This window comes from Indicator indicator, chromosome 1, assembly GCF_027791375.1.
Source record: "Indicator indicator isolate 239-I01 chromosome 1, UM_Iind_1.1, whole genome shotgun sequence".
Lineage (NCBI taxonomy): Eukaryota > Metazoa > Chordata > Aves > Piciformes > Indicatoridae > Indicator > Indicator indicator.
This window is the reverse complement of record NC_072010.1, coordinates 95,109,599-95,136,329: the sequence shown is the minus strand read 5'-3', so window position 1 is coordinate 95,136,329 and position 26,731 is coordinate 95,109,599. Positions and strand designations below refer to the sequence as shown.

Below are 26,731 nucleotides of genomic sequence, written 5' to 3'. Positions count from 1 at the left end.
ATCTCAGCTGAAGGACACAAAGGAAATTGCAGCGCTGAACGTTTTTCTTCCATTCTGGTATCTTATTCCTGGAGAACTCAACATCTTTTCAGCCAGTGACTGCTGAACCCACTCAGAGAGAAGAGAACCCAAGACCCCAGGACCTGTTTTGATTACCTTGTGCCTCCATGTGTTCTCTGAGCAATTACATGCACTGGTGATGCTGGACACAAGGTAATATGGCTTCCACTTGCATTGTTCCACCCAGCAGAGTGAAAATGCAGGCTCTAGGCCCTCTACCCCACCCAACACAGCTCTGCACTGTTCCCAGTGCACTGCTCATCTCACTTTTACTCATCATGAGGGTATTTCCATCAAACAGTTACTGCTGCAGCTTCACAAATTCGATGATGATTCCAGCATCCGACATTATTCCAGTTGTTGGGTAGATTTGAAAACCTATGGATTACAACGCAGTTTTCATCATCCATATCATTTGGTTCGCCTTTCCTCCAGAACCTGAGATAGAGAACAGGCATTAGTCTTCAGTGTACCCTGTAGAGTGCTGCAGGATGCCAGGCTTGAAGGAGAGAGAGAAAAATTCCAGACACTAATTTATGAACAGACACAATACTCTTCCTCCTATGCTGATAACCCACTGGCACCAGTCTTACATGGAAACCTGCCTTCTTCCTACAGCCAACGAGAGTCCTTCTCAGTACTGCTTGGGGGAGCTGCCCACCCACTGCTCACTCCATGCATTTCACACTCAGCAAAGGCATGTTTCTGCCTCCAGGGCAAGTTTATCCTCCATAAGAAGACACAGCAAGAAATGTGCTCCACCTCTTTCACAGCATCACAGCACTGGCATGCCCACGCATATATGTGCATGGTAGGGGCATTATGGAGGTCAGACAAAGTTGGACATCTCTGAAGGATTCTTCCTGCTGGCAAGATACAGCTTCTACTGTGCCTATAGCATTGATGGCCACATCATGGGTAGACAGTTAATAACTGATACAAGGATGGGATATTGTGAACCTCATGTCCTTCACAGCCCCCTCCTGCTCCATGACTGACCTCTCACAAGAGGCCTCACCAGTCTCATGCACCAACAGAAGTGCTTACGCCTCCTGTACTTTCTTGCACTACCAGGGGCCACACCAAAGATTCTTCATTTAAGGATACTCACGCAGCTGTCTCATTAAATGGAGTCTGGTCCACCCAGTGCCACTGTTCTACCTCCCGTGCTTTCAGACCGATGTAGTAATTCTCTCCATTTTTTAATTTTTGTAGTTCCTTAGAGAGGAAATTCTGGAAATCAAAGAGAGTGCAATGTCCATGAGGTGCAGGACTAAGCAGAGGGAGGCAGCAGGAGTTCCACGTGGGGTGGGTCTGTTGGCAGAGGGAAGCTGGTACTGAAGTAATGCAGAATCATAGAATCATAGAATTGTTTCGGTTGGAAAAGACCTCTAAGATTATTGAGTCCAACCGTCGACCTAAGTCCACCACGGACATTAAACCATGTCCTAGGTGCCTTGTTCATACATTTTTTTAAGACCTTCAGGGATGGTGACTCCTATCACTTCCCTGGGCAATCTATTCCAGTGCCTGACCACTCAAATCTTTCCTAATATACAATCTAAACCTCCCCTGGTACAACTTGAGGGCATTTTCTCTTGTCCCATCACTTGTTACTAGGGAAAAGAGACTAACCCCCACCGCACTACAACCTCCTTTTAGGTAGTTGTAGTGAGCAGTGAGGCCTCTGCTCAGCCTCCTCTTCTACAGACTAAATAATCAGTCACTCCTCATAAGACTTGTTCACTAGACCCTTCACCAGCTTTGTTGCTGTACTCTCAACATCTTTCTTGTAGTGAGGGGCTCAAAACTGAACAGTGTTCCAGGTGTTTGTGGCCTCACCAGTGCTTAGTACAGGGGCACTGTCACTTCCCTACTCTTGCTGGCCATACTGTTCCTGATACAGGCCAGGATGCTGTTGGTCTTCTTGGCCACCTGAGCACACTGCTGGCTCATGTTCAGATAACTGTCAACCAGTGCCCCCAGATCTTTTCTGCCAGGCAATTTTCTGGCCACTGTCCCAAGCCTGGAGCATTGCATGGGGTTTTTGTGACCCAAGTGCAGGATCTGGCACTTGACTTTGTTAAGCGTCATACTACTGACCTCAGTTTTTCAATCCAGCCTGTCCAGATCCCTTTGCAGAGCCTTCCTACTCTCAAGCAGATCAACACTCTAACCCAACTTAATGTCATCTGCAAACTTGTTGAGGGTGCATTCAATCCCCTCATCCAGGTCATTGCTAAAGATAATAAAGAGAATTGGCCCCAGTACTGAGCCCTGGAGAACACCAGTAGTGACCTTCTGCCACCTGGATTTAACTCCATTCACCACCACCCTTCTTCTCATGTCTTCTCCCTTGCAGCACAAGGAAGGTCTCTCAGTCACCTCCAAGGCATGGCACTGTGTCTCTGGCTGCTGTGTCTTTCAGCCCTGCACATACCTGCTCTGCTTTGCTGTTGATCACCACCAGGTGGGAACCCATCCCAGTGCAGTTCTGCTCACTCTCAACCCAGGACAATTTATCAGTGGACAGGTAATAGCAGCTTTTCTGAAAGAGTTTCCAGTCCTTCGGGCAGCACTTCCAGCCTTGCTCTGTGTGGGAAGAGACGAATGCTAGTAACAAGAGAGATGCTGATTGCAAGGATGGTGCTCATGTTCTCCTTAGAACACTTTCCCTCAAAGGAAGTGCTTGAAAAAACAGTGGAGGGATTTCTTCCCATTGCTTTGGGGTATGACCAGTGAGCTCTGAGTACACAAATCAGTTGTGATCTTGTAACATGATCTCAGGTCTTGACAAAGTTCCTTTGGTGATTTAGTTTGACTTCTTTTTGTACACTTTCCTTCAAGCCTTTAGCCCAAGGGAACAGGAGATATTGCTTCTTTCCCTGACTAGAGGGAAATTTAACCTTTCCTGTGCCACCTGATGTTATTTCGTCAGTGCTCACAGCCACCCAGCCCTCTAGGACATCATTAACATGGCCTTCTTCTCCCTCTAAGCTGTTAGCAGGAAATCCTTCCCACCTCTGGAGTCTGCCCCTCAGGAGTCTGCTCCCACTGTTACTTGCTATCAGAGCAGACCCCAGCATTCACTGTCCCCATCCTAAAGACCTCCTGTACCCTTGCCAGCACTACTGACCTTTGCTTTGTGACATTGTTGACATGCATTGCCACTCCATGAATTTCTGCTGCAGAGCTGTGGGCTGGTCACTGCTATGGCAGAAGGGAGCAACTGGGAAGGGAGAAGAAAGGCAGCAGAATGAGATCTTCCTCTTGGTTCCTCATACACCGTCTCTGGGCTTTGCTCATATTTCCCCTCCAAGCGTCGCCTCAGCGTCCCCTCTCCTCCAGCTGCCTCTCCATTTCCCAAGGGGTAACTGACATCCTCTTAGTGAAGGGAACAAACATTTATGCTCCCAGCATCCCACAGCTGCCTGCAAGGACTCCTTTGCCCACTGACTGATGAGATCCAACCAGGATGGCCTGCACAGCAAAGCTAGAGGTGCCTGTGACCCACGCAAACAGCACCTAGTGGCCATATGCAGCCTATAGTTTGTCAACAGCACCAAGCAGCTGCCATCAGATCCCCTTGGGTGCCGTGGAGCTAAAGGTGTGGGGTTAGTGGATTCTTGGTCCACAGCTCTGAGAAAACTGTCCCAAACAAGTGGTATGACTGTCCTCCTAGACAGAAAAAAGACACTATTCCACATCATAGTAGAGGGATGACTGGAAGGACATCACGCTGAGTACATGCCAGAAAAGATGGGATTGATTCCACCCAACCACAGGCATTTACCATGTAAATACCTGAAGCCAAGCTGCCTGACTAGATCTCTTTACAATCAATGAATAAAAAGCAGTCCTTCAGTGGCACAGTTTCTCTCTTCCTAAGCTGGACATCCACAGTAGTTTGGATGAGTAACACATCGGATGGGCCTATTTCATCATCCACAGGATGCCCTGGTGAAGGTAACCACATATAGCTAGAGCTGACGAAACCAAGGTGGAATGTGAACTCCTAAGACTTACTGGCTACTATAGGTGGAATAATACAGTGCTAGTGGCAGGTGTCAGCAAGCCACATTCACTACCCAAAGGACTTACCACTAACTCAAATACCCAGGGATATTGATTAGAAGCTGACTGGCTGCTTTTATCAACTATTTAATTTAGAAATATCAATACTAGTGAGGAGGGCAGAAGAATCATAGTGGCTTCTGTGCCCAAATAGTGAATACTTATAATGGAAGAAGGCTCAGAAGAGATGGGCGAGGGCAATGCGTGACTGACCACACCTGTTGCAAAGAAAGGTGACGTTAAATCAGCACAAAGGGGGCCAGACAAAGGCCTGTGTTCTAATTCAGTTGAATGAATGAACCAGCTGTGTCAGCTGAATGACTTGATCAGCTGTATAACCATTCATTCCACTAAAGATCAAAAAAGAGGGCAGTGTCTTCCCAAGTCAGACAGACTAGTGTTGGGCAAGTGTATATATGGCTTAGCTTAAAATTGTGTAAAAACCTGAATGACTAACAAAAACATCTCTGAACAAACCAGTAGGCCTGAGCTGACTTTAACCCATGTATTCCTTCTTGATCTCTGGGGACACTGAGTGTCTTATGTCAAGCATACTGCAGAGACTGATAGGACAGCCACATTTGTATGGTGTTGCAACTGCTACCCCCTGCCAAGTGCAATTTATCCTTGTGTTTTCATTTATATACGTGCCTGTATCACTCCACTAAATCAAAGTCCTATATAACATCAAGTACATTTGCTCTTAAGATTAAAACATGTGGCCAGACAGTATCAGACTCTAACAGCCCACTCTGGACCTCCTCAAGCATTTAAGAGTCCTGTGAAAAGTGACACATCTGGGAACTCAGCAATACAAACTTCAAGGACTTGGGAACTAATGATGAAAGCAAGAGCAGCAATTTATCCATAAAACCCCTCCCAGAATCTATAATTTTTATTGGCAATTTTGCAAACATTACATGAATGATTGTTAGAAGAAAATAATGAAGCAGTGATTACAATCTCCACAAACTATGAATTATTCAAGTATACTGCAATTAATGTTAGAAAGGTGTGAGAACTCTATGCCTTGCAGTTAATGCTGGAGATGCCAGCACTGTGAAAAGTATTTTTTTCCACTGGATCACAAAGTGCGTCCCATCACCTTAGAGAGCTCAAGTGCAGATTCAGCTGATTTGTGCTCTTGTGCTCTAATCTCCATCTTTTTCACCATTTGCTGAATGTAATAAAGTTCTTTTTGTGTGGTTTGGAGGTAGAGAATTGTTTCAGTGTTCCAAAGAGGCCATGCAAGGTGGGGACACAGCATCTGGGAACAATGAAGAGGCCCAGAGTAAACAGATGAAGATTTGGAGGATGTATGCAGACATATATAAGCTCCATGTAGAAGGACCTTGGAGTCCTGATCGACAATAAGCTATCCATGGGACAACAATGTTCCCTTGTGGCCAAGAAGGCCAATGGTATTCTGAGGTGCACTGAGTGTGGCCAGCAGGTTGAGGGAGATTCTCCTCCCCCTCTACTCTGCCCTAGTGAGACCGCATGTAGAGTATTGTGTCCAGTTATGGGCTCCTAAGTTCAACAGGTACAGGGAAATACTGGCAAGAGTCCAACAGAGGGCTACAAGGATGATTAAGGGAATAGAACTTCCTTCTTATGAGGAAAGGCTGAGAGACCTGGGGCTGTTTAGCCTGGAGAAGGCTGAGAGGGGATCTTACTAATCTTTACAAACATCTGAAGGGTGGATGTCAAGAAGGGGCCAGTCTCATTTCAGTGGTGCCCTGTGATAGGACCGGGGACAACAGGCACAAATTGCAAGACAGAAAATTCCACTTCAACATGAGGAAAAACTTCTTTACTATGAGCGTAATGGAGAACTGGAACATGCTACTTGGAGACATTGTGAAGTCTCTTTCTCTAGAGACTTTCAAAACCCACCTGGACATGTTCCTGTGTGGCATGTCCAAAGTGAACCTGCTTTGGCAGTGGCTTGGAGGTCCCTTCCAACCCCTACGATTCTAAGATTTTATATACAAAGTCAGGGCAGAAAATTCCAAGACCTTACAGAAAGTCCAAACGACCCTGAAGTGAAGGTAGTCATGCTCCAAGTAGGGTGATTAGAGACCTCCAAAAGCCCCATTTCACCTAATTTTTCCCATTATTCTAAGACAGAGGACCCATCTAGCATAATGCTGTGGTTGTCCTAGCTTCCACATACCAGTTGGCCAAAATATGTGGTTTGGCTGGGCCTGCAAGAGAAGTTTGTGTCATGTCACAACTGTACTGTTAAATCCCCAATGTTTAAGCAGCCAGGAAATAGTCTGCTCCTAAACATATCTTTCCAGTGTTCAACATTAAGGTTTTCTGAGCCCAAATATTGGTGCTTATGTCTTTTCTCATGACAAAAGCATTTCTGAGTAAAAGCTCCCTCCCGGTAAGAAGATATGGCACTCTGGGCTCTGATTTCTCTCCTTTACTCCCAGCACTTCCCCCAGACCTCTCTCCTATAACCAGCTTGCACATACTCACCAAGGAGAGCAATAGCCAGGGCAATGCACACCAAGAGGAGCAGCAGTGAGATCAGCCACGGGAGCCATGGTGGGTATTTCTGAGGATGGTGCTCACGCTTCTTTGTCTTGGGAGGTACTAAAAGTGAAAGAACACACCAAACACAACACCACAATCTATTATGCTTATGTCAGCCCACACAGCAAGGATATAGAACTCAAAGGGGAGCAATTCCTAAAAAAACGCAATTTCAGTTCTCATTTGGCATAGTTTGGGAGAGGGGCAGATGGGGACAGAGCACAGGACCTCTGTGGTTTGCGGAGAAGCTCAGGTTCAGTGACAATATTCCCAGCACAGTTGGTGAGCTAGCACAGCCTCAAAATCTGCAGTGAAACTATGTCTTTCTATGTTGAGCCCAAAGCTGCCAAATACAACAACAATGCTCTATCTGTGGTACTTGAGGCATTCATATGAAGATTTCATGTTGACTTCTCCCCAAAAAACTTTTTATGCCTGTTTCAATTCCTTCTTAGCTTTTTGGATTTCATGTGTAGAACAAGGTTTGTTCTTGAGAACGGGAGACAAAAAAACGTGCAGTTATGATAGCACAGAATCACTGGAAGATAAAAGAAAAATCCCTTCCACCTCTGCTTTCCAAGCAGGCTTCAGAGATCAGCTGTTTCAGACTTGCTAGGGGCTGGCTTTTGTCTAGAGAGGTACTGCCAGTACTGAGGAGATGTGGAGCAGGCAGGAGAACAGGCCGCAGGGAAAGAGAAGCAAACACTTAATAGGTTCTAGGTTGTGGGGCAGGTACATGAGCCAGTGCAAACAGCACAGTAAAGAGACAGCAGGACTCAGTGCAAGACAGAAGTAAAGAAGTTTCAGGAGAGACTGTTATTAATAATAAGCTTTAGAAAGAGACCTCTTTCATTGTTCAGCAGAGAACTCCCAAGTCTGCCAGCAGCCATATGTGTCTGCCAGCCAAGCCTAGTAAGCTTGGCTCTGACTGCTTCCCAAAGCCTGGGGGCAGGCTTCTACAGCCAGGCCAAAAGCATCACTTTTCGTTATCAGAAGATAAAACATTCATAGAAAGACAAGACCCAGATTTCCCTAGCCAGACTATGTTGTTCTAGCTAGAACTTTTGTCTATAGTGAAAACAAGGACCTGGATCATAGTCTAGAGTCCAGTTATCTACCTTGGACAATACATTTCACCAGTCTAAATGATTTTGTGGTGTGCTGCATGTCCACAGACTTGCGCTGAGTCAGCCCTGTGCATCCCACACTCACACCTAGGTGGCACAGAAAGCACTGCCAGTATGCATGCACCTCACCAATACAACTGAAGCACAAAAGTACTTTTGCACACTCAGGGGGTTAAAGCTTGAATTGTGTCCAGCAGGATCACAACACAACAGACATATTGAGCATATGCTGATTATTCAGCATGTAAATCCACCATCTTCTAGGCACACGCAACAAGTGTGGTGCAACACATATGCCAATGTTTCTACCTGGGAAATCCTGGTTGGAAATGCAGGAACTGTAACTGCACTGTGGTGTAAAACCCACACTGGTAGTCTCTGCCATCTCCTGCCACATATTATATGTTGTTTGATTAGCTGTTGCCTTCTCCTCTCCATCTTCCAATGAGTGCAAATTTTGGTAGCTCTTGAGCCCACCTGGAAGAGGCTGCTAAATGGGAAAACTCAGGTGTGCTTGGCCATTGCCCACAAGAAGTCTGCATGGACAGAGAAACCACTCAGATGTACAACAGAGCAGCAGGACTCCTTCAGGCTTCCAATCATTTTCAACCATAAGTCTTTGTCTATCAGCATATCATGAGGCTGAGACATTACCACTGTGTGCTATTGCACCAGCAATAGTATTGCTACCAGCAATGCGTCCTCATGGCCAAGAAGGCCAACAGTATTCTGGGATGCATTAAGAGTGTGGCCAGCATGCTGAAGGAGGTTCCGCCCCCCCACCCCCCACCCCCCCCGCCCTGATGAAACCACAGCTGGAGAACTGTGCGTGGTTCTGGGCTCCCCAGTTCAAGAGAGACAGGGAACTACTGGAGAGAACCCGATGTGGAGCCTCAAAGATGATGAGGGGACTAAAGCATCTCTCATGAGGACAAGCTGAGAGACCTGGGGCTATTTAGCCTGGAGAAGACTGAGGGGGGATCTTATCAATGCTTATCTATATCTAAAGGGTGGAAGTCGGAATGGGATGGGCTCTTTTCAATGGTGTTCAGTGATAGGACAAGGGAAAAGAGGCATAAAGTAGAATATTGGAGGTTGCGCTTAAACATAACAAAAAGCTTCTGCCCTTTGAGGGTGGTAAAGCACTGAACCAGGCTGCTCAGAGAGATTGTGGAGCCTCCATCCCTGGCGACTTTCAAAACCCACCTGGACATTGCAGTCCTGTGCAACCTGCTCTAAGCCAACCTGCTTTAGCAGAGGGGTTGGACTAAACCATCTGTGGAGGTCTCTTCCAACCCCCACCAGACTTTGATTCTGTGGTTCTCTAATATTGGACACTTCTCTGACTTCCAAATATAAGTTACAACTAATGTGTGATTGCTTGGGCAGGTGTGCCCAGAGACAGACCCTGAGCACACACCCGGATTTTAGCATGTGCCTGGCATCAGCAGCTCATGTAAATATGGCTGGATGAGATCTCTTTGAAAAAGTTCATTTGAAACAAAATGGGGAACCTCACCATGATGCAAATGCTAGCAGAAGCAGCTAATCTTGTTGCATTAAAAACAGTGGGCTTTCAAGTCACCCAGGAGCATGCACATTCTTTATTTCCATGACTCGTGCCTCAGAGTAGGCAAGGAATAACCTGGAGCTGATGCCTGCTCTGTGATTGTAAAACTGAGATAAAGTTGTAAATAGGAAAGTTAATATTCTTAGCAGCAATAGCACTTTATTCATTTATTCATCCATTCATCTATGTGCATATACTTTCACCCTTCCAGACCTGCTGTTGTGGAGAGTCCTGTGGAGGGTGGAAGCAATGAGCCATACACGGAATAACTCTGTGTGCTCCTACTTGTGGCATAATGGCTACTGAATCCATATTGACCAGAACATGCCTTAAATTTGTGCAAACACTAATAAAGACATCATTTTACAACTATGACTTTTAGTGGCAATAAAATTTGTTCATTTGGGGTGTTAATTATTTTTTAGAAGTGGTAGACATTCCTCACAGAAATTATCTTCCCCCAGGTCTTAGATAATTCTTTTGCTGTGTATTTTAGGGTGTTTTTTTCAAGCCAATTCTTCCTTTTAACTTTTGGGTCTCCTTTCTCTAAAGAACAATTTCTCAATTAACCAAGGACATTGGAGCTATAAGTTTCTGCAGCCAGTGCCACCTCTCACAAAGCTGCAGAGGGCTCAGCTGCAAGGAGACACATTTGTTCTCTACTCCTGCTCTCTTCACAAGCAGCAATCTGTAGTCTCATAGCCTCACTCTCTCAGAGGCAAGAACACTAACAACCAGGAATTGGGTTTATTTGCTGACATTGCTGTCATCCATGATTATGTAACATTTAAGGAGGCAGCTACTAGCTCTATTGTATGAGGGCTGAGCACTATTACTGTACAACACCAATCCTGGACCCTCTACCAGTGACTCTACCAGTCATCACTGTTGGTGTTGCATCCAGGGGACTAAGGGAGCTCAAATACATTCCTTAGTGCTCACTTGAAATGGATTGTTTGTGCTTTCATTAGTCACCCTTGTTCATGTTGCAACACAAACCATCTAAAGATTCCTACCTCTTCTTTTGTAGACCTTCCTTAACCCTCTTACTTCAAAACTCCTCCAGTCTCCTGCTCGTTTAGTGGCAGACAACTCCTTATTCTCACCAATTTGTCAAGACCAGGTGGGAACGAGAGTCACAAAAGGAAAAAAGATTTGTTGCTTGTTCATCAGTTCCCCTCCTTCCAGTTCACATTGCCCTGAATAACCCAGTCATTCATTACCTTTGACCTCTGCAGCTGGTGATGCATTCTTGAACTTCACCTCGGCATAGGTGATTTCTGATGCCATTCAATCACAGAGTGATCAGTGTCCTTCTCCTTAATTTTGCCACGTAATAGGTCACTCGTTCCAGAGGGAGACATCAATAAGTTGCTTTTCCATCTGCTTATTCACCCTTTGTCTGCCAAAGAAGGCTGCGCTGGAAGCACTGGCAATAACCGGCAAATTCCTGAGATCTCAGAAATGCTCTGAACAAATCTTCAGTTTCTCAGCCCAGGAAATCACCCCGGCACTACAAAAACTTCTGAGAGAGGAAAGAAAAATGAGAACCTAACAACTCAAAAGGAAGTTGCACCCCTTCTTCCTCATATCATATTCTCAGTTTACATGTTTCCTTTCTTAAACCTCTTGGGTTTGTCTCTTTTTAACTCTTCTCTCCTTCCCTTATCTTCCTGCTTTTTGTTGTCTGTTAGTAATGTTACCATTGCTCTTTGGTTTGCAAATATCATGGGTCTTAGCCCAGTTTAACCCTCAGCACTGCCCAATGCAAAATGCATTCTGCCCTCATTTGTATCTTGTGACTGCATCTGCCACATCACATATCTCATGCTATGTCTCATCCTGTGAAGTCAGACGCAGTCAGCACTAGAACAAATCTCAGACAAGGAACTGTTCCTGGGTGAGACTGAGAAGTTGCATCCTTAGGCAAAGGAATAGAAATCAGAAGTTTGATGTATCCAAGAAGAAAAAAAGAAGGATGAGGCCAGGGTCAGGGAGGAGAACAAGCAGAGTGGAATTAAAAACAGAAGTGTTGTTGGTTTGAGAAATTATTGGGAAAAGCACACACAGAGTGATACCTTTCTATCAAAACCTGATTTATAGCCTGCAGAAGTTCAGAGCAGTGCTTGCTTCAGGGACTGAGGCTCCATTTCTGAGACTGAAAAGGACTGGTTTGTATTTTTTGCTCTGACACCATCATTCATCTTCCTTTTCTGCTTTCTGACAAAGGTCTCTGATATTAGCTGGGACAGATGAAGAAATGAGACAGTTAAGGGAAATGCCCACTGAGATACATTATGAAATCAGACTTCTGAGAAGAAATGCCTATGAGTCAGAGTACCCTGGAGAAAGAGTGAGAAGGGTTCAATCAGCTGATAGGATTCAGGAATCACAGAATGGTTTGGGTTGGGTAGGATCTTTAAAGTTCATAGAATCAAACACAGAGTCATTGAATATCAAATTGGAAGGGACCTCAAGGACCACAGAATCATACAATGGTCTTGGTTAGAAGAGATCCTAAAGATCATCTCATTACAATCCACTGACATGGATAGGGACACCTTCTACTAGACCAGGTTGCTCAAGGCCCATTCCAACCTGGCTTTGAATACTTCCAGGGTTGAAGTCTCCACAACTTCTTTGAACAACCTATTCCAGTGCCTCACCACCCTCATGGAGAAGAGTTTCCTCCTAATACTGAATCCAAATTTAGCTTCTTCTAGTGTAAAGCCATTACCCCTTGTCCTGTCACTACATGCAAACGTCCCTCTCCTGCTCTCCTATAGCTGCCTTCAAATACTGGAAAGCTGCTGTAAGGTCTTCCTGAAGCCTTCTCTTCTCCAGGCTGAACAACCCCAAGTCTCTCAGTTTGTCTTCATAGGAGAGGTGCTCCAGCCCTCTGATCATCTTCATGTTGTCCTCTGGACATACTCTTACAGTTCCATGTCCTTCCTGTGTTGGGGCCCCAGAGTACTTTGGTACTCTCAGTACTTTGGTGGGGTCTCACAAGAGTGGAGAAGAGGGGGAGAATCCTATCTCTGTACCTGCTGGCCACACTTCTTTTGATGCAGCCAAGGATTTGGTTTGCTTTCTGGTCATCAAGTGCACAATACTGGCTCACAGTATCACAGTATCAGAGGCTGGAAGGGACCTCAAGCGATCATCGGGTCCAACCCCCCTGCCAGAGCACGATCACTTTGGGTAGTCTGCACAGGAATGCCTCCAGGTGGGTTTTGAAAGTCTCCAGAGAAGGGGATTCCACAATCCCCCTAGGCAGCCTGTTCCAGTGCTCTGTCACCCTCACTGTAAAGAAGTTTCTCCTCATGTTGAGGTCAAATCTTCTGTGGTCAAGTTTGAACCCATTGTTCCTTGTCTTATTACTGTGAACCACCGAAAAGAGCCTGGCCCCCTCCACTTGACACCCACCCCTCAGATACTTATACACATCGATGAGATCCCCTCTCAGTCTTCTTTTCTCAAGAATAAATAGCCCCAAGGATCTCAGTTTCTCTTCATAGGGGAGATGCTCAAGTCCCCTAATCGTCCTCGTGGCTCTCTGTTGAATTCTCTCCAGCAGTTCATATTGCCCAAGGAGGTGGCTGGGGATATTCCCTAACCTTGAAAATCTCTGGGGATATTCAAGGTGAGGCTCGACAGAGCTCTGGGAAACCTAATCTAGTTGAGGATGCCCCTGCTTACTGCAGAGGGGGTTGGACTAGATGACCTTTGGAGGTTCCTTCCAACCCAGACCATTCTATGATTCTATGTTGAGCTTCTCATCAACTAGCATCCCCAAGTCCTCCTCTGGATTGCTTTCTATCGATTCTCTGCATTTGGGATTGCCCCAACACAGGTGCAGGACCTTGCTTCTCTCCTAGGGATTAAGGTCATGGTGGTCATAAGGGGGAATGCAGAGCCCTTGTAGCCAAGAGAAACACATTAAAAAGCACTGAAGCATAGGGAATGGTGCCCCAAGGCGAGTCATTAAACAGTTAGTAAGGGATAGCAGGATTATTTCTTCAGAAGAGAAAAGGTATGTTTATTTCCCCTAATTAACAAATTATCCAACCACAGCCAACAGATGACACATTCAGATGCATTATCTCATAGCTTTGTTTAATGCCATTAGTGGGAGTGTCACACCTTCACCCCCTTCCTCTTTTGGGTCTGAGCTGCAAGTCTCAGATCTTGGAGATCAGACACAGATACTGCAGTTTCTTGACACAACTGCACATCTGATTCCAAACCTGGGTCAGATCCAAGTCCTGTTCAGACCCAGTGGCCTGTTTCAGGGGCCAGGGTGTGAAGTTTAACTTCTTGGAGTGGACATGTAATACGCATGAAAAAGCTGTGGCTGCATAATACCTCCCTAGAGAAGCAATCTTTCATACTTTTCTCTTCTGTCCAAGACTGCACAGAATTTAACAGCCTTGAATTTACTTTGGCTACACCCCTGCCCAATGAGGTGAATGTACCTCATCTCCCTCTTCTGAAGGAGAAGTGCTGATACTGGAAAGAAAAACACAAGAATAGAAAACAACCACAGTCACTGAGTAAGCCTGGGGGCTATCACGTAATGCCACCCAGACCCATGCTGTAACTTTAGGGCCACTCTTATTGATCTCAAAGTGTCTCCCTCCACATCCTTATGTCCTCTTAGGAACATTAAATGCATTAAAGCTTTCTCAGAGGAAGGTTTTGAGGAGAGCTGCACTGGTAAGGCTGTCCCACCAGATGGCACTGAACAGCAGCACAACGCTCCCAAGCCCTCCCGTTTGCTTCATCTTGCAGTTCTATCAAGCTGCTCCTGTTCTCAAGGTTGTGTTTATCAGGAATACTGTAAGCAGCCTTTGCTGACACTTACCCTGTGCCCTAGAATCAAGAAAGCCCTGAAAGCCATTTGAAACCTCTGTGCCCATCATACATTATGCTCTCTTGGCCAGCAGTGAGGCAAGGGACATTACCTGCTTCCAAAGCAGCACAATCGTCCTTTGCATCCAGTCAAGATGGAACAAAGCAAAAGCCATCTGGAAACAATCATAGAAAGCTGAGTTAAACCCAAGGAGTGCAGTCAGCTCGGCTGGATACTCTCTGATGTTTGTCACTGAAAGAAGCTGATTAAATACCTGGAGTATTGTGTCCAGTTCTGGGTGGTGAGGCCACAGCGGGAGTACTGTGAATGGTTCTGGGCTCCCCAGTTCGAGAGACAGAAAATTACTGGAGGCAGTTCAATGGAGAGCCATGAAGATGATGAAGGAACTAAAGCATCTCTCTGACGAGGAGAGGCTGAGAGACCTGGATCTGTTTAGTCTGGAGAAGACTGAGAGGGGATCTTACCAATGCTTATCAATATCTGAAGGGTGGAGGTCAAGAGGATGGGGCTGGGTGTTTTTCAGTGGTGCCCAGGGATAGGAAAAGGGGCAACAGGCACAAAGTAGAACACAGGAGGTTTCTTCCCTTTGAGGGTAGCAGAGCACTGGACCAGGTTGCCCAAAGAGATTGTGCAATCTCCTTCTCTGGAAACTTTCAAAACCCACCAGGATGTGTTCCTATGCAACCTGCTCTAAGCATATCTGCTTTAGCAAAGGGGTTTGACTAAATGATCTCTGGAGGTCCCCTTCCTGTGGGTGTCTGTGGTTCTGTAATATTATTGTTACTGTTGTTTCTATTCTCTTGGTGATGTTCTATTAAACCTTCCTTATCTTAACTCACAGGGTTTTACCTTTTTCTCCCCATACTCCTTCCCATGGATGGTGAGTGGATGGGGAGGGGCTGAGGAGGCATGAGCATGTGGCTGAGTGGTCTTAGCAGCTGTATGGTCCTACACCAAGGCACACCCTTTCCTTTAGTTTAGATGCTGCTAGGGACACCTCCAGATGCCTGTTATGCTCCATGGCTTATTCCATACCCAGGTCCTGCCCTTGTCCCCATCCCTCACAGGCACAACTTGCACCTGCCCACATACGGTGACTGTAAGCAGGCAACCTAGGAGTCACAGCATGGCTCTTGCTGGCAGATGCCAGCTGTGATTTCTTTTCAGAGAACACTTCTATGATGTTAGCCAGGTACCAGGTCCCCTATGATGTTTGCCAGCATTGCTCTTACTCCCAGATACCAGGGGCCCAGCAGGACCATGCAAATGGTGGTGGAACTCAGGGTTTGCCTGAAGTCCCCTATAAGCAAACCATTTGACGGTGTCTCCCAGAGAATCCTCCTGGAGAAACTGGCTCCTCCTAGCCTGGATAGGTGAGACACTCCACTGGGTAAAAACCTGGCTAGATGGCTAGGCTCAATGAGCGGTGGTGAAGAGAATTAAATTCAGTTGGCAGCTGGTCACAGGTGGTGTTCCCCAGGGCTCAATTTTGAGGCCCGGTCTCTCTGACATTCTTTATCAGTGGTTGAGATGAGGGAATTGAGTACAACCTCAGTAAGTTTGCAGATGACACTACGCTGGGAGGGAGCGTTGATGCGCTTGAGAGTAGGAAGGCTCTACCAAAGGACCTGGACAGGCTGGGGCAGTGGGCCAAGGCCAATTGTATGAGATTCAACAAGGGCAAATGTCCTGCAACTGGGTCACAACAACCCCAAGCAACACTACAGGCTTGAGGAAGAGTAGCTGGAAAGCTGCCCAGCGGCGAAATACCTGTGGATGCTGATTAATAGCTGGCTGAACATGAGGCAGCATGTGCCCAGTTAGTCAAGAAGGCCAACAACATCCTGGCTTGTATCAGGAACAGTATGACCAGGGAAGTGATTGTCCCCATAGATGCAGCACTGGTGAGGCCACACCTCGACACTGTGTTCGGATTTGGGCCCTCACTACAAGAAGAACATTGAGGTGTAGGAGTGTGTTCAGAGAAGAGCAATGAAGCTGGTGAAGGGTCTGGAGAGCAGCTCCTGTGAGAAGTAGCTGAGGGAACTGAGTCTGGAGAAAAGGAGCCTGAGGGGAGACCTTCTCACTCTCTACAACTCCCTGAATAGAGGTTGTAGTGAAGTGAGTTTTGGTCTCTTGTCCCTCTAAGAACAAGTGACAGGAGGAGAGAAAATGGCCTCAAGTTGCACCAAGGGAGGTTTAGATTCGGTGTTAGAAGAAACTTCTTCATTGAAGGGGTTCTCAATAACTGGAATAGGCTCCTTGGGGAGGTGGTTGAATCCCCCTCCTTGGAGGTGTTTAAAAGTAGCAGAGATGTGGTGCTGAGGGACATAGTTTAGCACCAGCCTTTGTAGAGTTAGATAATGGTTGGACCTGATGGCCTTAAAGGTCTTTTCCATCTGGCAGCAGAAGGCAGTACATGGTCATGGGTGAAACCGAACTTAGAAGCCGTGGTCACAACTGTCACCAACCTAGCCAAGCTTGCAACCAGGCTAGGAGGGCAGAGGGATGCCACACCTCTTCAAAATCCCTAAAACACAAGACTCAGCACAAAGGCTGCATGTTACAGGCAGCTCCTTCCTTCAGGGAACACCTGTTCATACTGCTTCAACAATTAAAAAGGCAGTCTCCCAAGCAAGCCAGCTGTCTTTGCCCCAACACGCTGGAGTTGCCATCCTACAGTTCCTGGGAAAGGAAAGAGAAAGCAGGCCTTTGCTAGCTACCTGGCTAGCCTGCCACAAACATGTGATTCAAGAAGTACACAGCAGTGAAAACTAGCAAAACATTGCACTGGGCAGAAGCCACTACATGCATCTGCTGCAGCTGACTGATCTTCTTATACTCAGTGGAATCACAGAATGGTAGGGGTTGGAAAGGACATCTGGGGGTCATCTAGTCCAATCGCCATGCTAAAGCAGGCTTGCCTGGAGCAAACTGCACAAGGATGCATACAGGCAGGTTTTTAAAGTCTCCAGACTCCACAACCTCTCTGGTGCTCTGCCACCCTCAAAGTGAAGAATTTCTATCTTCTGTTCAATTGAAACCTCCTTGTGTTCTCCTCTGTACCCATTGCCCATTGTTCTATCACTAGGCACCACTGAAAAGATCCCAACCCCATCCACTTGGCCTCCACCCTTTAGATATTGGTAAGATCCTCTCTCAGTCTTCTCCTGACTAAACAGCCTGAAGTATCTCCACCTCTCCTCATCAGAGAGATGCCTTAGTCCCATTATCTTAGTGGGCTTCCATGGCACTCTCTTCAGTAATTCCCTGTGTCTCTTGAACCCGGGGGTCCAGAACTTGACAGAATATTCCAGTTGTAGCCTCACCAGTGCAGAGCAGAGGGGTAGAAGAACCTCCCTTAACCTGTTGGTCACACTCTTCTTAATATACCCCAGGAGACCATTTGCATTTTTGGCACATTGCTGGCTCCTTCTCCACCAAGCTGCTTTCCATCAGGGCAACCTCTCAGCTATACTGGTGTATGGAGTTACTCCTCCCAAGGAATTAGAATATTTGGCTGGTGTTTACTGATGTCATTCAAATAGCTTAGTTGAGACTTCTCATCTTTTCTCAGGGCATAAGACTTCTGTTGCACTTTCAAGATAACCACATGTAGAGCTTTTCTGCCTGTCAGGAGAACACCAAGCAAATGTGGCTGTGTAAGAGATAGCTGAGAGCAGTCTTGATGTAAGAATATGAAGGCCATGAGCATATTGCCCATCTTCTGGGAAACTGGCTGCCTGGACTGAGGTCCGGTTTGAATAATATAGGTGTCTGGCTCTGGGAAACCTGAACAAGGTTTGCTTGCAAACTCTTCCCAGTGATTCCTGCCTGAGCTAATGCAGCTATGTCTACCTAAGTCCTCTTCCTGACCTGCTCCAAGCTTCCTGCTTAAGTACTCTGAGACTGTTCCTATGCTGGCTAGGCCACCATCCCTGCCTGCCTTGATGCAGTTCAGCTTCCAGCTTGATCTCCCTCTCAAAGCCGCCTGCCCTTGCTGCTCCCTGCTCTGCTTACCTCTGCGGTCATCAGAGAGACTGCTTCCTGTATACAAATGGGGCAAGAATCAGCTCTGTAAGTATCTGCAGGACATAGAAGCCTCTAATACTTGCCCTGCCATTTAGAATTGCAGATAGTTTTACCCATGTTCTTACGAACCACATACTACAGTCAGGCCTTTTTCTGCATCCCTACTTCTTTATGTAGACCTTGAACCTGTTCACTCTGAAAGTTGCTGTTGTCCAGTCTGCAGACCATAATGCACTTGCAGAAGGGTAAGTAGGCTACTAGGTTCTTGCTGGAGATATAAAGACCTTCAATCCACCAGGCTTCAAAAGCAGTAACAATTTGACAACTTAGAAGACTTAAGACACTTTTCCCCAATATTACTAGTTTAATTACCATTTGCACCAGTACATCTTATGCTTTATATACATATATCTTTAATTTTTGCTTCTTCAGCTTTTCAAATACATAACATATTCAGAAGACTAAGACAATACAGAAGAGACTCCTATTTAGTTGTTAGTTGGTGCCATGAACTTACTTGGTTTGGGGAACTGATACATAGTTGAAATGACAGGACCTCACAATGATTTGAGCAGAGAAAGAAAACAAAAAGGCAACCAGCAGAGTCTGTGACTTTGCTAGCTGATTATAGCCACCCACAAATTCAGAGGAGGCATTAAACTGCAGAAGTGATTATGAAGGCAGGGAAACACCAGCAGAGCGAAGGGATCAGGATTAAAATGACTACTTAAAATACATCCAAGTCTGGTCCCCACTTCCACAAGTGGAACTGCAGCAGCTTTAGAGCTATTTTCAAGAATTTTTCTTCCCACAGGGATGGTCTAAGTGAAGCTTTGTCTCTAAATGCCCTCAGTGTAGAAAGAAGTACTTTCCGCAAGTACAAGGTGCAAACAGCAAACTTTTAAAAGCTTCACCAGGAAATCTTTGCCCAAAGGGAAAAATTTACTTGCACAGGTGTGCTAGCAGAGTGTATCCCAGTTAAAAAAGTGTACATGCTGGTTGAGTGTTCAAAACAGAAATAAGCCTTTCAGTGAATTACCAAAAGCCTAGTGTTCTACTACCTAGGTACACCTCTAGAAGAGTTACTGAGACCACCTTCCTAGCTTCTTCTTATCAGCTATCACAGAGGGCAGCCAGCATTGTGAGGTTTCTAGCCTGCCCATTAGCTTTGCCCAGAGTAATCCACGATTTACACCCCAGATGCCACCCACAATTGCTGAAGATGCTAGTGTCCAGATTAAAGGCTGTTAGGAAACTCTCCAAAGAGAACAGCAGAGAGCAAGGGCCTTTCACACCTTTCTAACCCCCTAAACCACAAGGGAAAGAGAGTGAGTTTGAAGCACATTAAAAATAACAAGAAAAGAAAAAATCCAAGTTAAAACAGCCAGGTCACATCCTTGTGTTCCTTTCTGTGTCTTAGAAGAAAAGCCTCAAGAAGGGACACAGGTGGGAGAATGCTGCTGTTCTCGAGGTTGGCCCTACTACACATTTCTTGCCCAAATGCTAACTGTGAGCTGAAAAGAAGGAGCCTGTTCCTTCACCAGAGAGTAATTCACTGTCCCGCCACAGTTCTTACTGTGGCAGGGACATGCAATACTTGTAACAGTGCCCAGTCACAGTACAAGGCTCAGCATAATGACAGAGGAACATGAAATGTTGAGTGGTGGAACTACCTGGCTGTCATCTAGTGCAACTACCTACCAAACTGCAGCAACAGACTTGCCTTTTTTTTTTTTAAGCTATTTCCAGTTAAAACAATGACAATGAGGACTTTACATTGGGTGGGAGGGAGAGAGAAAGGAGTGAAAATAGAGAAGTTCCTCCAATGAACCTACGAGCCAAAAAAGAAGCCTCATGATGGGGTCCCCACTTGGAGCTGCAGCAAAATTGCAGCAGGTCTACTCAAGCAATTGCATAATTCCTCCCACAAAGCACATGAACATCCAGCACTATCAGGAATTGAATCAAAGAGAAGGAGAGTAGTGCATGCATGCGGAGGTTCCCTCTTCACCAGAGACATAATTAATCAGAGGGTTTTGTGTGAGACAAAACCTGTCTCATTACAGCTTCTGTTTACAAGCTGCGGCCAAAAGCAGTTTTCCTCAGTACTGCAGGCCAAGCTGCAGAGATTCAAGTCACCAGTGAAAGCAGCCACAAAAAGCAAAAAATGTAAAGGACAAGGAACCCAGAAGCAGCTAAGCAGCTTCCTCCTGTACCCACCTTCTTCAGGATTGCTTTCCCTGTATGGAAAGATTCAGAAAAAGAACTAGGGTAATACCATGTAGCAACCAAGTGGGTAGAAGAAATGAGGCTACCTCTCTCCTCCTTGCCCATCTTGTGAGGAGTCAGTATGTTCTCTTTAGGTTCAGTGGTTTTACTGTGGGATCATAAATAACAACTTTTAACTGAAGTGAAGATCTGGTTTAAGGAGGAAGGATTGTCCCAGTTTGTTTTTGATTGAAGACTAGAGAGGTTTGTGCCCATTTGATTGCCTCTAGAGCATCTTGGTAATCACTTTGTCCCATCCCATCCTTTTCACCATTCAGAATTGGACCCAGTTGGACTGCTGAGGAGCCTGACTTGGAACAGTACTGAAATAAAGAAAAAAGAATCAAAACGAGCAGATTTATAAGGGTTCTTAACTTACAGCTTGCCTATGAGGACACCACCATTCTGGTGTGCAGTTGCCTTCACCACAGTTTACCTGGATGCAGTGCTGAAGTCTCCCCAGAGGTCTGTGGTAGCTGATGCTGGTGCCTTTGATGCAGATGCAGGAGCCTCTAAGTCTAATAGAATATCTAAGGCAGAAGGAAAAAATATTTTTTTTTTTAAATTGATCAAGCTCATCAAGAAGGAAACTTCACAGGCACTTAAATGGTCACCTTTCACAAACTGCTGGATGCAGGGCCACAGATCTTTGAACGCGCTCCAGAAGAAGGAAGTTAGACCTTTAAAGGATTTTCTTAATATAGCAGCTTCTTTTGCTGAACGTGCAAAGAGCATCCAGCTCATGATGGAGGGGTACAGTCTTCAAGAATTATTCAGTCTTCAACTAGCATAAAAACTGGTAGATTTGTGTTGTTTTACTTCTCCCAAGCAGATTTAAAACTCAGAATCAGACCAAGCTCAGCAACAGTAAACAAGTGCCAAACAGGCATCACCTTAACAGCACAAACCTGGAGCCTGTTCAGAAGGTAGTGGTTTCTTCTTGTTCTGATCTGTACACAGCACTGCTAAAGTCTCTACCTTCATGAAAGTATCATCAGCTCTCCAGACACTCTGTACAGTTACACTTCGAGTACAGCATCTGGAACAGCTCAGCAACCTCTTCATTATGTAATTACAGAAAGGTTTGGGTTGGAAGGGAACTTTAAAGATCATTTAGTCCAGCCCCCCTGCTATGGGCAGAGACACCTTCCAACATCATGTTGCTCAAAGCCCTGTCCAATCTAGCCTTTAATACTTCCAGTTGAAGGGGCATCCACAGCTTCTCTGACCAACCTATTCCAGGGTCTCACCACCCTCATCATAAAAAAATTCTTCCTTGTAGCCAATCTATCCTCTTTCAGTTTAAACCTTTGCCCCTTCTCCTGTCACCCTGGTAGAAAGTCTTCCATCTTTCTTACAAGCCTTCTTTAATTCCTGAAAGACCACAGTAAGGTTTCTTTCCTTCTCCAGGCTGAACAACCCCAACTCTCTCAGTTCACAGAAAAGATGTTCCAGCCCTTTGATCGTTTTTTGTGGCCCTCCTCCTCTGGACCTGCTCCAAAAGGTCCATGGCTTTCTTGTACTGGGGACGGCAGAACATATTTTTAATATATATATTTTATATAGAATTATATGCCAATATTAAAAATAATCCAGTACACCTACAATACCACTATTCTTTGAACCTCTTTCTGGTGCTCACACTAAAACTTCCTCTCTCTCTGTTTAAAGCCACTCAGGTAGTGTTTTTTGTGTATCTTTCAACAACAACCCCATCTACCTGTACCTTCCTGCCAGTGACTGTGCAGTACTTTTCTGGACACTCTACATAGCTCTGTCAGTGCCCTTAAAACACACACAATTTCAGAAAAATCCAACTATTTAAGTTCCCCTTGTCTTAATCAAGACACTTAGTTTCTCCTTTGAAAGGAGCTAAAACTCTGCCCTCCTCAAAAGAACAAGGGGTATTATTAAACAAGCATGAAGATCCTTGGGTCAAAGAGAGAAAAAGTCATCAGGACACACGTCTTACAGAGCACTACTGACACTAGACTGAATGCTGGTTCCTGAAAGCAGGCCTCAATCCTCTCTGTGTACCTAGTAGCATCTGACAGTTTGCCCTGAGCCAGTGTTTACCTGCATTGCTCATGTTATTGGATTTCAGCACAGGTGGTGGCGTGACATGGTTGGCAATGGCTGTAGAAGAAGGGGGAGGTATAGGAGGGACTACAACTTTGCCTCCTGGTGGGGGTGGCAGCAGGCTTAGGCCACCTAATCCAGATGCACGGGGCTTGGCTGCTCCTCCTTTCTTTGTCATCATATTCTGTATAAAAAGAAAGGACAAGTGAGGAAGAGTCTCTATTGGCGTATCAGAGAAAGAAGCAGGATAAACCGGGATGCTTACCCCAATGTTCAGTTTGATGGTTTGCCCTTCCTTAAACCCTAAGTCTAACTTAGGACGTGTGTCAGCTTCCTGGGACTCCTTGGAGATCTCAGTCTCCTGCTTTACCCACCTAAAAAGAAGAAAGGAAGACATAAGACCCTGTGGCAAAAGGGTTTCAGAAAAATGCATGGTCCCAACCCACCAAAGAATTACGTTGCCTTGTAAAACCAGCTACCTCCAGACTCCCACTGTAGGACAGCAAAAAGCTGGAACCACCACAAATCCAATAAACTGTCTAACACTGCACCTGTAGCATCACAGGACCTAAAGCTTAAAGCTCAGGGATCTGACCCTGCAGGTCCCTCAGTTTCCATGACAGTTGGCAGCACACTGAATGATGGAGCCAGAAAAGGGCATCATGACCATCCCAAGGAAGCCTGTGCTAAATGCATAGGCACCGGCACCTGCCATATTCTATAGGCCAGAGGAAAAAGCATTTCAGAAAAGCACAACTCACTTGAAGTGATCCTGCAAAGAGACGTTGAAGTCAAAGGCATCACCACGATCCGTGAAGCCAATGCCTATAAAAGCACTTCGTCCTAACAAGGAGACAGGAGGAGTCATTGGAGGTGCCCTGCAAATGGACCCTTGTGTTCATTCACTCCAAAATCCTTCTGCTTCTCCTAAACCATTCTGTGATCCCTCCTTCTTGACACACCTGCAGCTGAACACCAGCAGCTTACAGTTGTTCACTGGTCCTAGCCTTCAGGACACACATGGCACTCTCAAAAGTGAATATTCCTTCCCAGCCCCTGGACTATGCAATGTAAAGAACCCTCCTCTGTTAGCTTTGCCTTCCTACCCCTGCAGTCACACTACTCAGCCTTCTCAGCACTCCTAACACCACTTCAATTCGCCTAGCATATACCCAGCTCCACCAGGCTGTCTCTTCGCTTCTAGTAATTGGCACACATAGGATCACTCAACTCACCAGTCCCATCCTGAATTCGAATAACAAAATAACGGCTGGAATCTGTCACAGTCTCTACTGCAATGCCAGGGTACTGATCTATAGGAGCCTGGGCAAAGAGTTCTCCTGCAGAAAAGAATTAGGTGTTCAGAAAAGCAACCTCTTGCCCAAGCATGGCCAGGGCTGCCATACACAGCTCTGAGCAGGCTCAGCAGCACAGGTACAGAAGCAGCAATCACAATTGCAGCCTTTCAAGCCACAGCCTTTCCCTTACCTGAAACTTTATCCTCCAGTTTTATGTATGCAGTTTTGCCTTTAGAGGTGACACGAAGCCGCCCTGTCCAGTCTGGATGGTCCAATTTCCAGTCAGATGCCCTGAAACACACCCAAAAAAAAAAAAAAAAAAAAAAAAAAAAGATAAAGAAAACTCTTCACTTTTGCCCAACCATCTCAGCAGAAGTCTCTGCTCCTAAACCTTCAACACCTGCAGCTGCCTTTATTCCATTTCTCTCCTTAAACAATATATGAGGTCTCAGCATCTCTCCATTGCTGCTGTCCAACACCCATGGCTCTGATTAGGCTCTCTCTCCTCTGAATAAAATAAAATAGATATAGTGCAGAGGACATAAAATCTGTCATTACCTTTATAAGCTTGCAGAAGCAGGCAGACTGAAACCCAGAAATTCATTTGGAATGGTAAATCCAAAAGCAGCTATAAGGGACTTGTGAGCATCAGGAAAACCCCCAATAATAATAATAAAAATGTTTTGGTTGGAAAATATCCTTAGGTACAACAATTATCGAACTTTACTGAGTCTGGTGCCAAACCACACCCCTTAGTACCATATCTCTGCCTCTTTTAAACACCTCCACAGATGAGGATTCAACCACCTCCCTGGGCAGCCCGTTCCAGTCTTTGAGAATCCTTTCAGGAAAGAAGTTTCTTCTACTATCCAACCTAAACCTCCTGTGGTCCAACTGGAGGCTATTTCCTCTCACCCTATCACTTGTTCCTAGGGAGAAGAGGCTACCACTCACCTTGCTACAACCTCCTTTCAGGGAGTTGTAGGGAATGAGGTCTGCTCTCAGCCTCCTTTTCTCCAGACTAAATAACCACAGTTCCCTTAGCCAGTCCTCACAAAGATCTGTTCTCCAGACCTTTCACCAGCTTCACTGCCCTGAAACATGGCAATGTTGCATAATGAAAGGCCACCACTCCATCATTCTACCCTACTGTTGTAAAATAGTATCAAGTACTTCTCAGCCTAGATGCAACTAGGTAAAACACCATACACGCAGCCATCTTGCCCAGCCCATCAAACTCTTTGCCACAGACTGCTGCTGCTAAAGAAAAAAAAAGAAAAAAAAAAGAGAGAGAAAATAAAATAAAAACTAAAACCTACAGACTTTACAACTAGAAAAAAACACCTGTGGCCAGGGACATCCACAGGCTGCCAAGTCCAGCAAGTACCACCAGCACCCATCAGCACTTCAGAGCATAAACCCCCTTCTCCCGCAAACCTGTGGGCACAGCTTACAAAGTGACGCTCCGCTGCTGTTGACTGAAGAGAGTGCATTTCTAATTCCCGGTCCTGCAATCTCTTTTTTAAAATCAAGCTCAGCTCCTCTGGCTTCCTCCCTGCTACCGTTAAGAGCCAGTGGGACCAAATTTCAACATGTCATTTTTATACCATATCAGCCTCACATCCCAGGAAGTCGGGCAAATTGGCAGGGGAGGTCAGCTCTACCAGGAAGATAAAGTTGCTCAGATGCCCTCACCTCCCGGCCCATAATTAGCAGAGCAACCCCTGCTTCCTCCTTGCTCCCGCTTTGAGTGGACTCAAGCCATACGTCCCCCAGAGCTACAGCAGGTGGGAGCTAAGGCCTCAGGAAACGGGCCCGACCCACTGCGGTCGCAGGCAACGGCTTCCCAGGGCCCCGGCTCATGGTAAGCATGCCAACTCCCGGGCTCAGCCGATGGCTGCCCTGCCCGTCCTGCCCTGCAGCAGCAGCCCCAGCCCCAGTCCCACGGGCAGGGCGGGCAGAGCAGCCAGGGTCTCATCTAGGCTGCATCGAGCCAGGGCCACCCCGGCTACAGCACACTCTCTCACCTGTACCCGCGGTTGGAAGTGCGCGGCGGGATGCGGTAGACGTTGACATCGGTCTTCACGCAGAGAACGGATTCATACTCCAGCTCAGCCGCCGCCATCTCAGCCACCAAAGCGTGAACGAAGGGTGGGAGACTAATAACCCACTATGCTTCCGACCACCATCTTTGATGAGGTCAGACACCGCCTAAGGGCAGCTGGGCAAGCGCACGTTGAAGACGTCGAGGAAGACATCTTGGATCCTGGCAGCAGCTCGGGGAGGGGAGGTGGCCATCTTGGAGACGGTTCTGATACGGTTGCGATGCTGGCGCCATTTTGGGCACTGGCAGTTTCCACCCGGGGCCTGGGGCGGCCATGTTTGGTGCGGGCTGATGAATAAGGTGTGAGGAGCGTGAGGATTCCTGGATGACTTTGGTAGAGGACCTGAGCGCTTCTCACCTGAGTAATTTTCTTTCTTTGCAGCCTTTTGGTCAAAGCTGGGAGTTTAAAGGAAAACGGAGTTTTGTGTGGTCTGGGATGCTGAGATCAGGAGTCCATTGGTAAAAGACCACCAAAGCAAGGAGAAAATATGGCACAAGCTTATTACAAGTTCTGCAGCTAGAAGTGGTGAAAATGCCGGCCCAGAAATGTGGCCAAAATAAATGTATAAATGTTTGGTTGTGAGTCCTTCACTAGAAGAAAGACATTGAGGTGCTGTAGCAGGTATGGAGAAGGGCAACAAAGCTGTTGAAGGGTCTGGAGAACAGGTCTGGTGAGGACCAGCTGAAGGAACTGGAATTGTT

General features: G+C 46.1%; 2 protein-coding genes across 2 annotated transcripts; both read right to left on the bottom strand.

Annotated features, from left to right (window-relative positions):
* Positions 1-353: 353 nt before the first annotated feature.
* Positions 354-10,665, bottom strand: CLEC4A (C-type lectin domain family 4 member A). Its single transcript, XM_054387998.1, has 6 exons — positions 10,599-10,665; positions 6,622-6,738; positions 3,197-3,289; positions 2,501-2,652; positions 1,172-1,293; positions 354-498 (listed from the first exon to the last, which is right to left on the bottom strand). The coding sequence occupies exons 1-6, from the start codon at positions 10,663-10,665 to the stop codon at positions 354-356; spliced, it is 696 nt and encodes a 231-aa protein (XP_054243973.1).
* A 9,074-nt stretch (positions 10,666-19,739) lies between these two features.
* Positions 19,740-26,087, bottom strand: NECAP1 (NECAP endocytosis associated 1). The gene is made up of 8 exons (XM_054399896.1): positions 25,953-26,087; positions 24,116-24,216; positions 23,863-23,967; positions 23,389-23,470; positions 22,893-23,001; positions 22,625-22,811; positions 20,985-21,078; positions 19,740-20,871 (listed from the first exon to the last, which is right to left on the bottom strand). Exons 1-8 carry the CDS (start codon positions 26,048-26,050, stop codon positions 20,823-20,825), a joined length of 825 nt encoding a protein of 274 aa, XP_054255871.1. The 5' UTR covers positions 26,051-26,087; the 3' UTR covers positions 19,740-20,822.
* Positions 26,088-26,731: the final 644 nt, after the last annotated feature.

What these genes read in the sequence shown, in the direction of transcription:
- NECAP1 (XM_054399896.1), bottom strand. Translation starts at nt 26,050, where the DNA reads ATGGCGGCGGCTGAGCTGGAGTATGAATCCGTTCTCTGCGTGAAGACC. An exon ending in ACTTCCAACCGCGGGTACAG is followed by an intron (nt 24,217 to 25,952) that starts GTGAGAGAGTGT and finishes GGTGTGTTTCAG; the next exon opens with GGCATCTGACTGGAAATTGG. An exon ending in CAATAACATGAGCAATGCAG is followed by an intron (nt 21,079 to 22,624) that starts GTAAACACTGGC and finishes CTTCTGCCTTAG; the next exon opens with ATATTCTATTAGACTTAGAG.
- CLEC4A (XM_054387998.1), bottom strand. Translation starts at nt 10,665, where the DNA reads ATGGCATCAGAAATCACCTATGCCGAGGTGAAGTTCAAGAATGCATCA. An exon ending in AACAATGTCACAAAGCAAAG is followed by an intron (nt 2,653 to 3,196) that starts GTCAGTAGTGCT and finishes CTTCCCACACAG; the next exon opens with AGCAAGGCTGGAAGTGCTGC. An exon ending in CCATTTAATGAGACAGCTGC is followed by an intron (nt 499 to 1,171) that starts GTGAGTATCCTT and finishes TCTCTATCTCAG; the next exon opens with GTTCTGGAGGAAAGGCGAAC.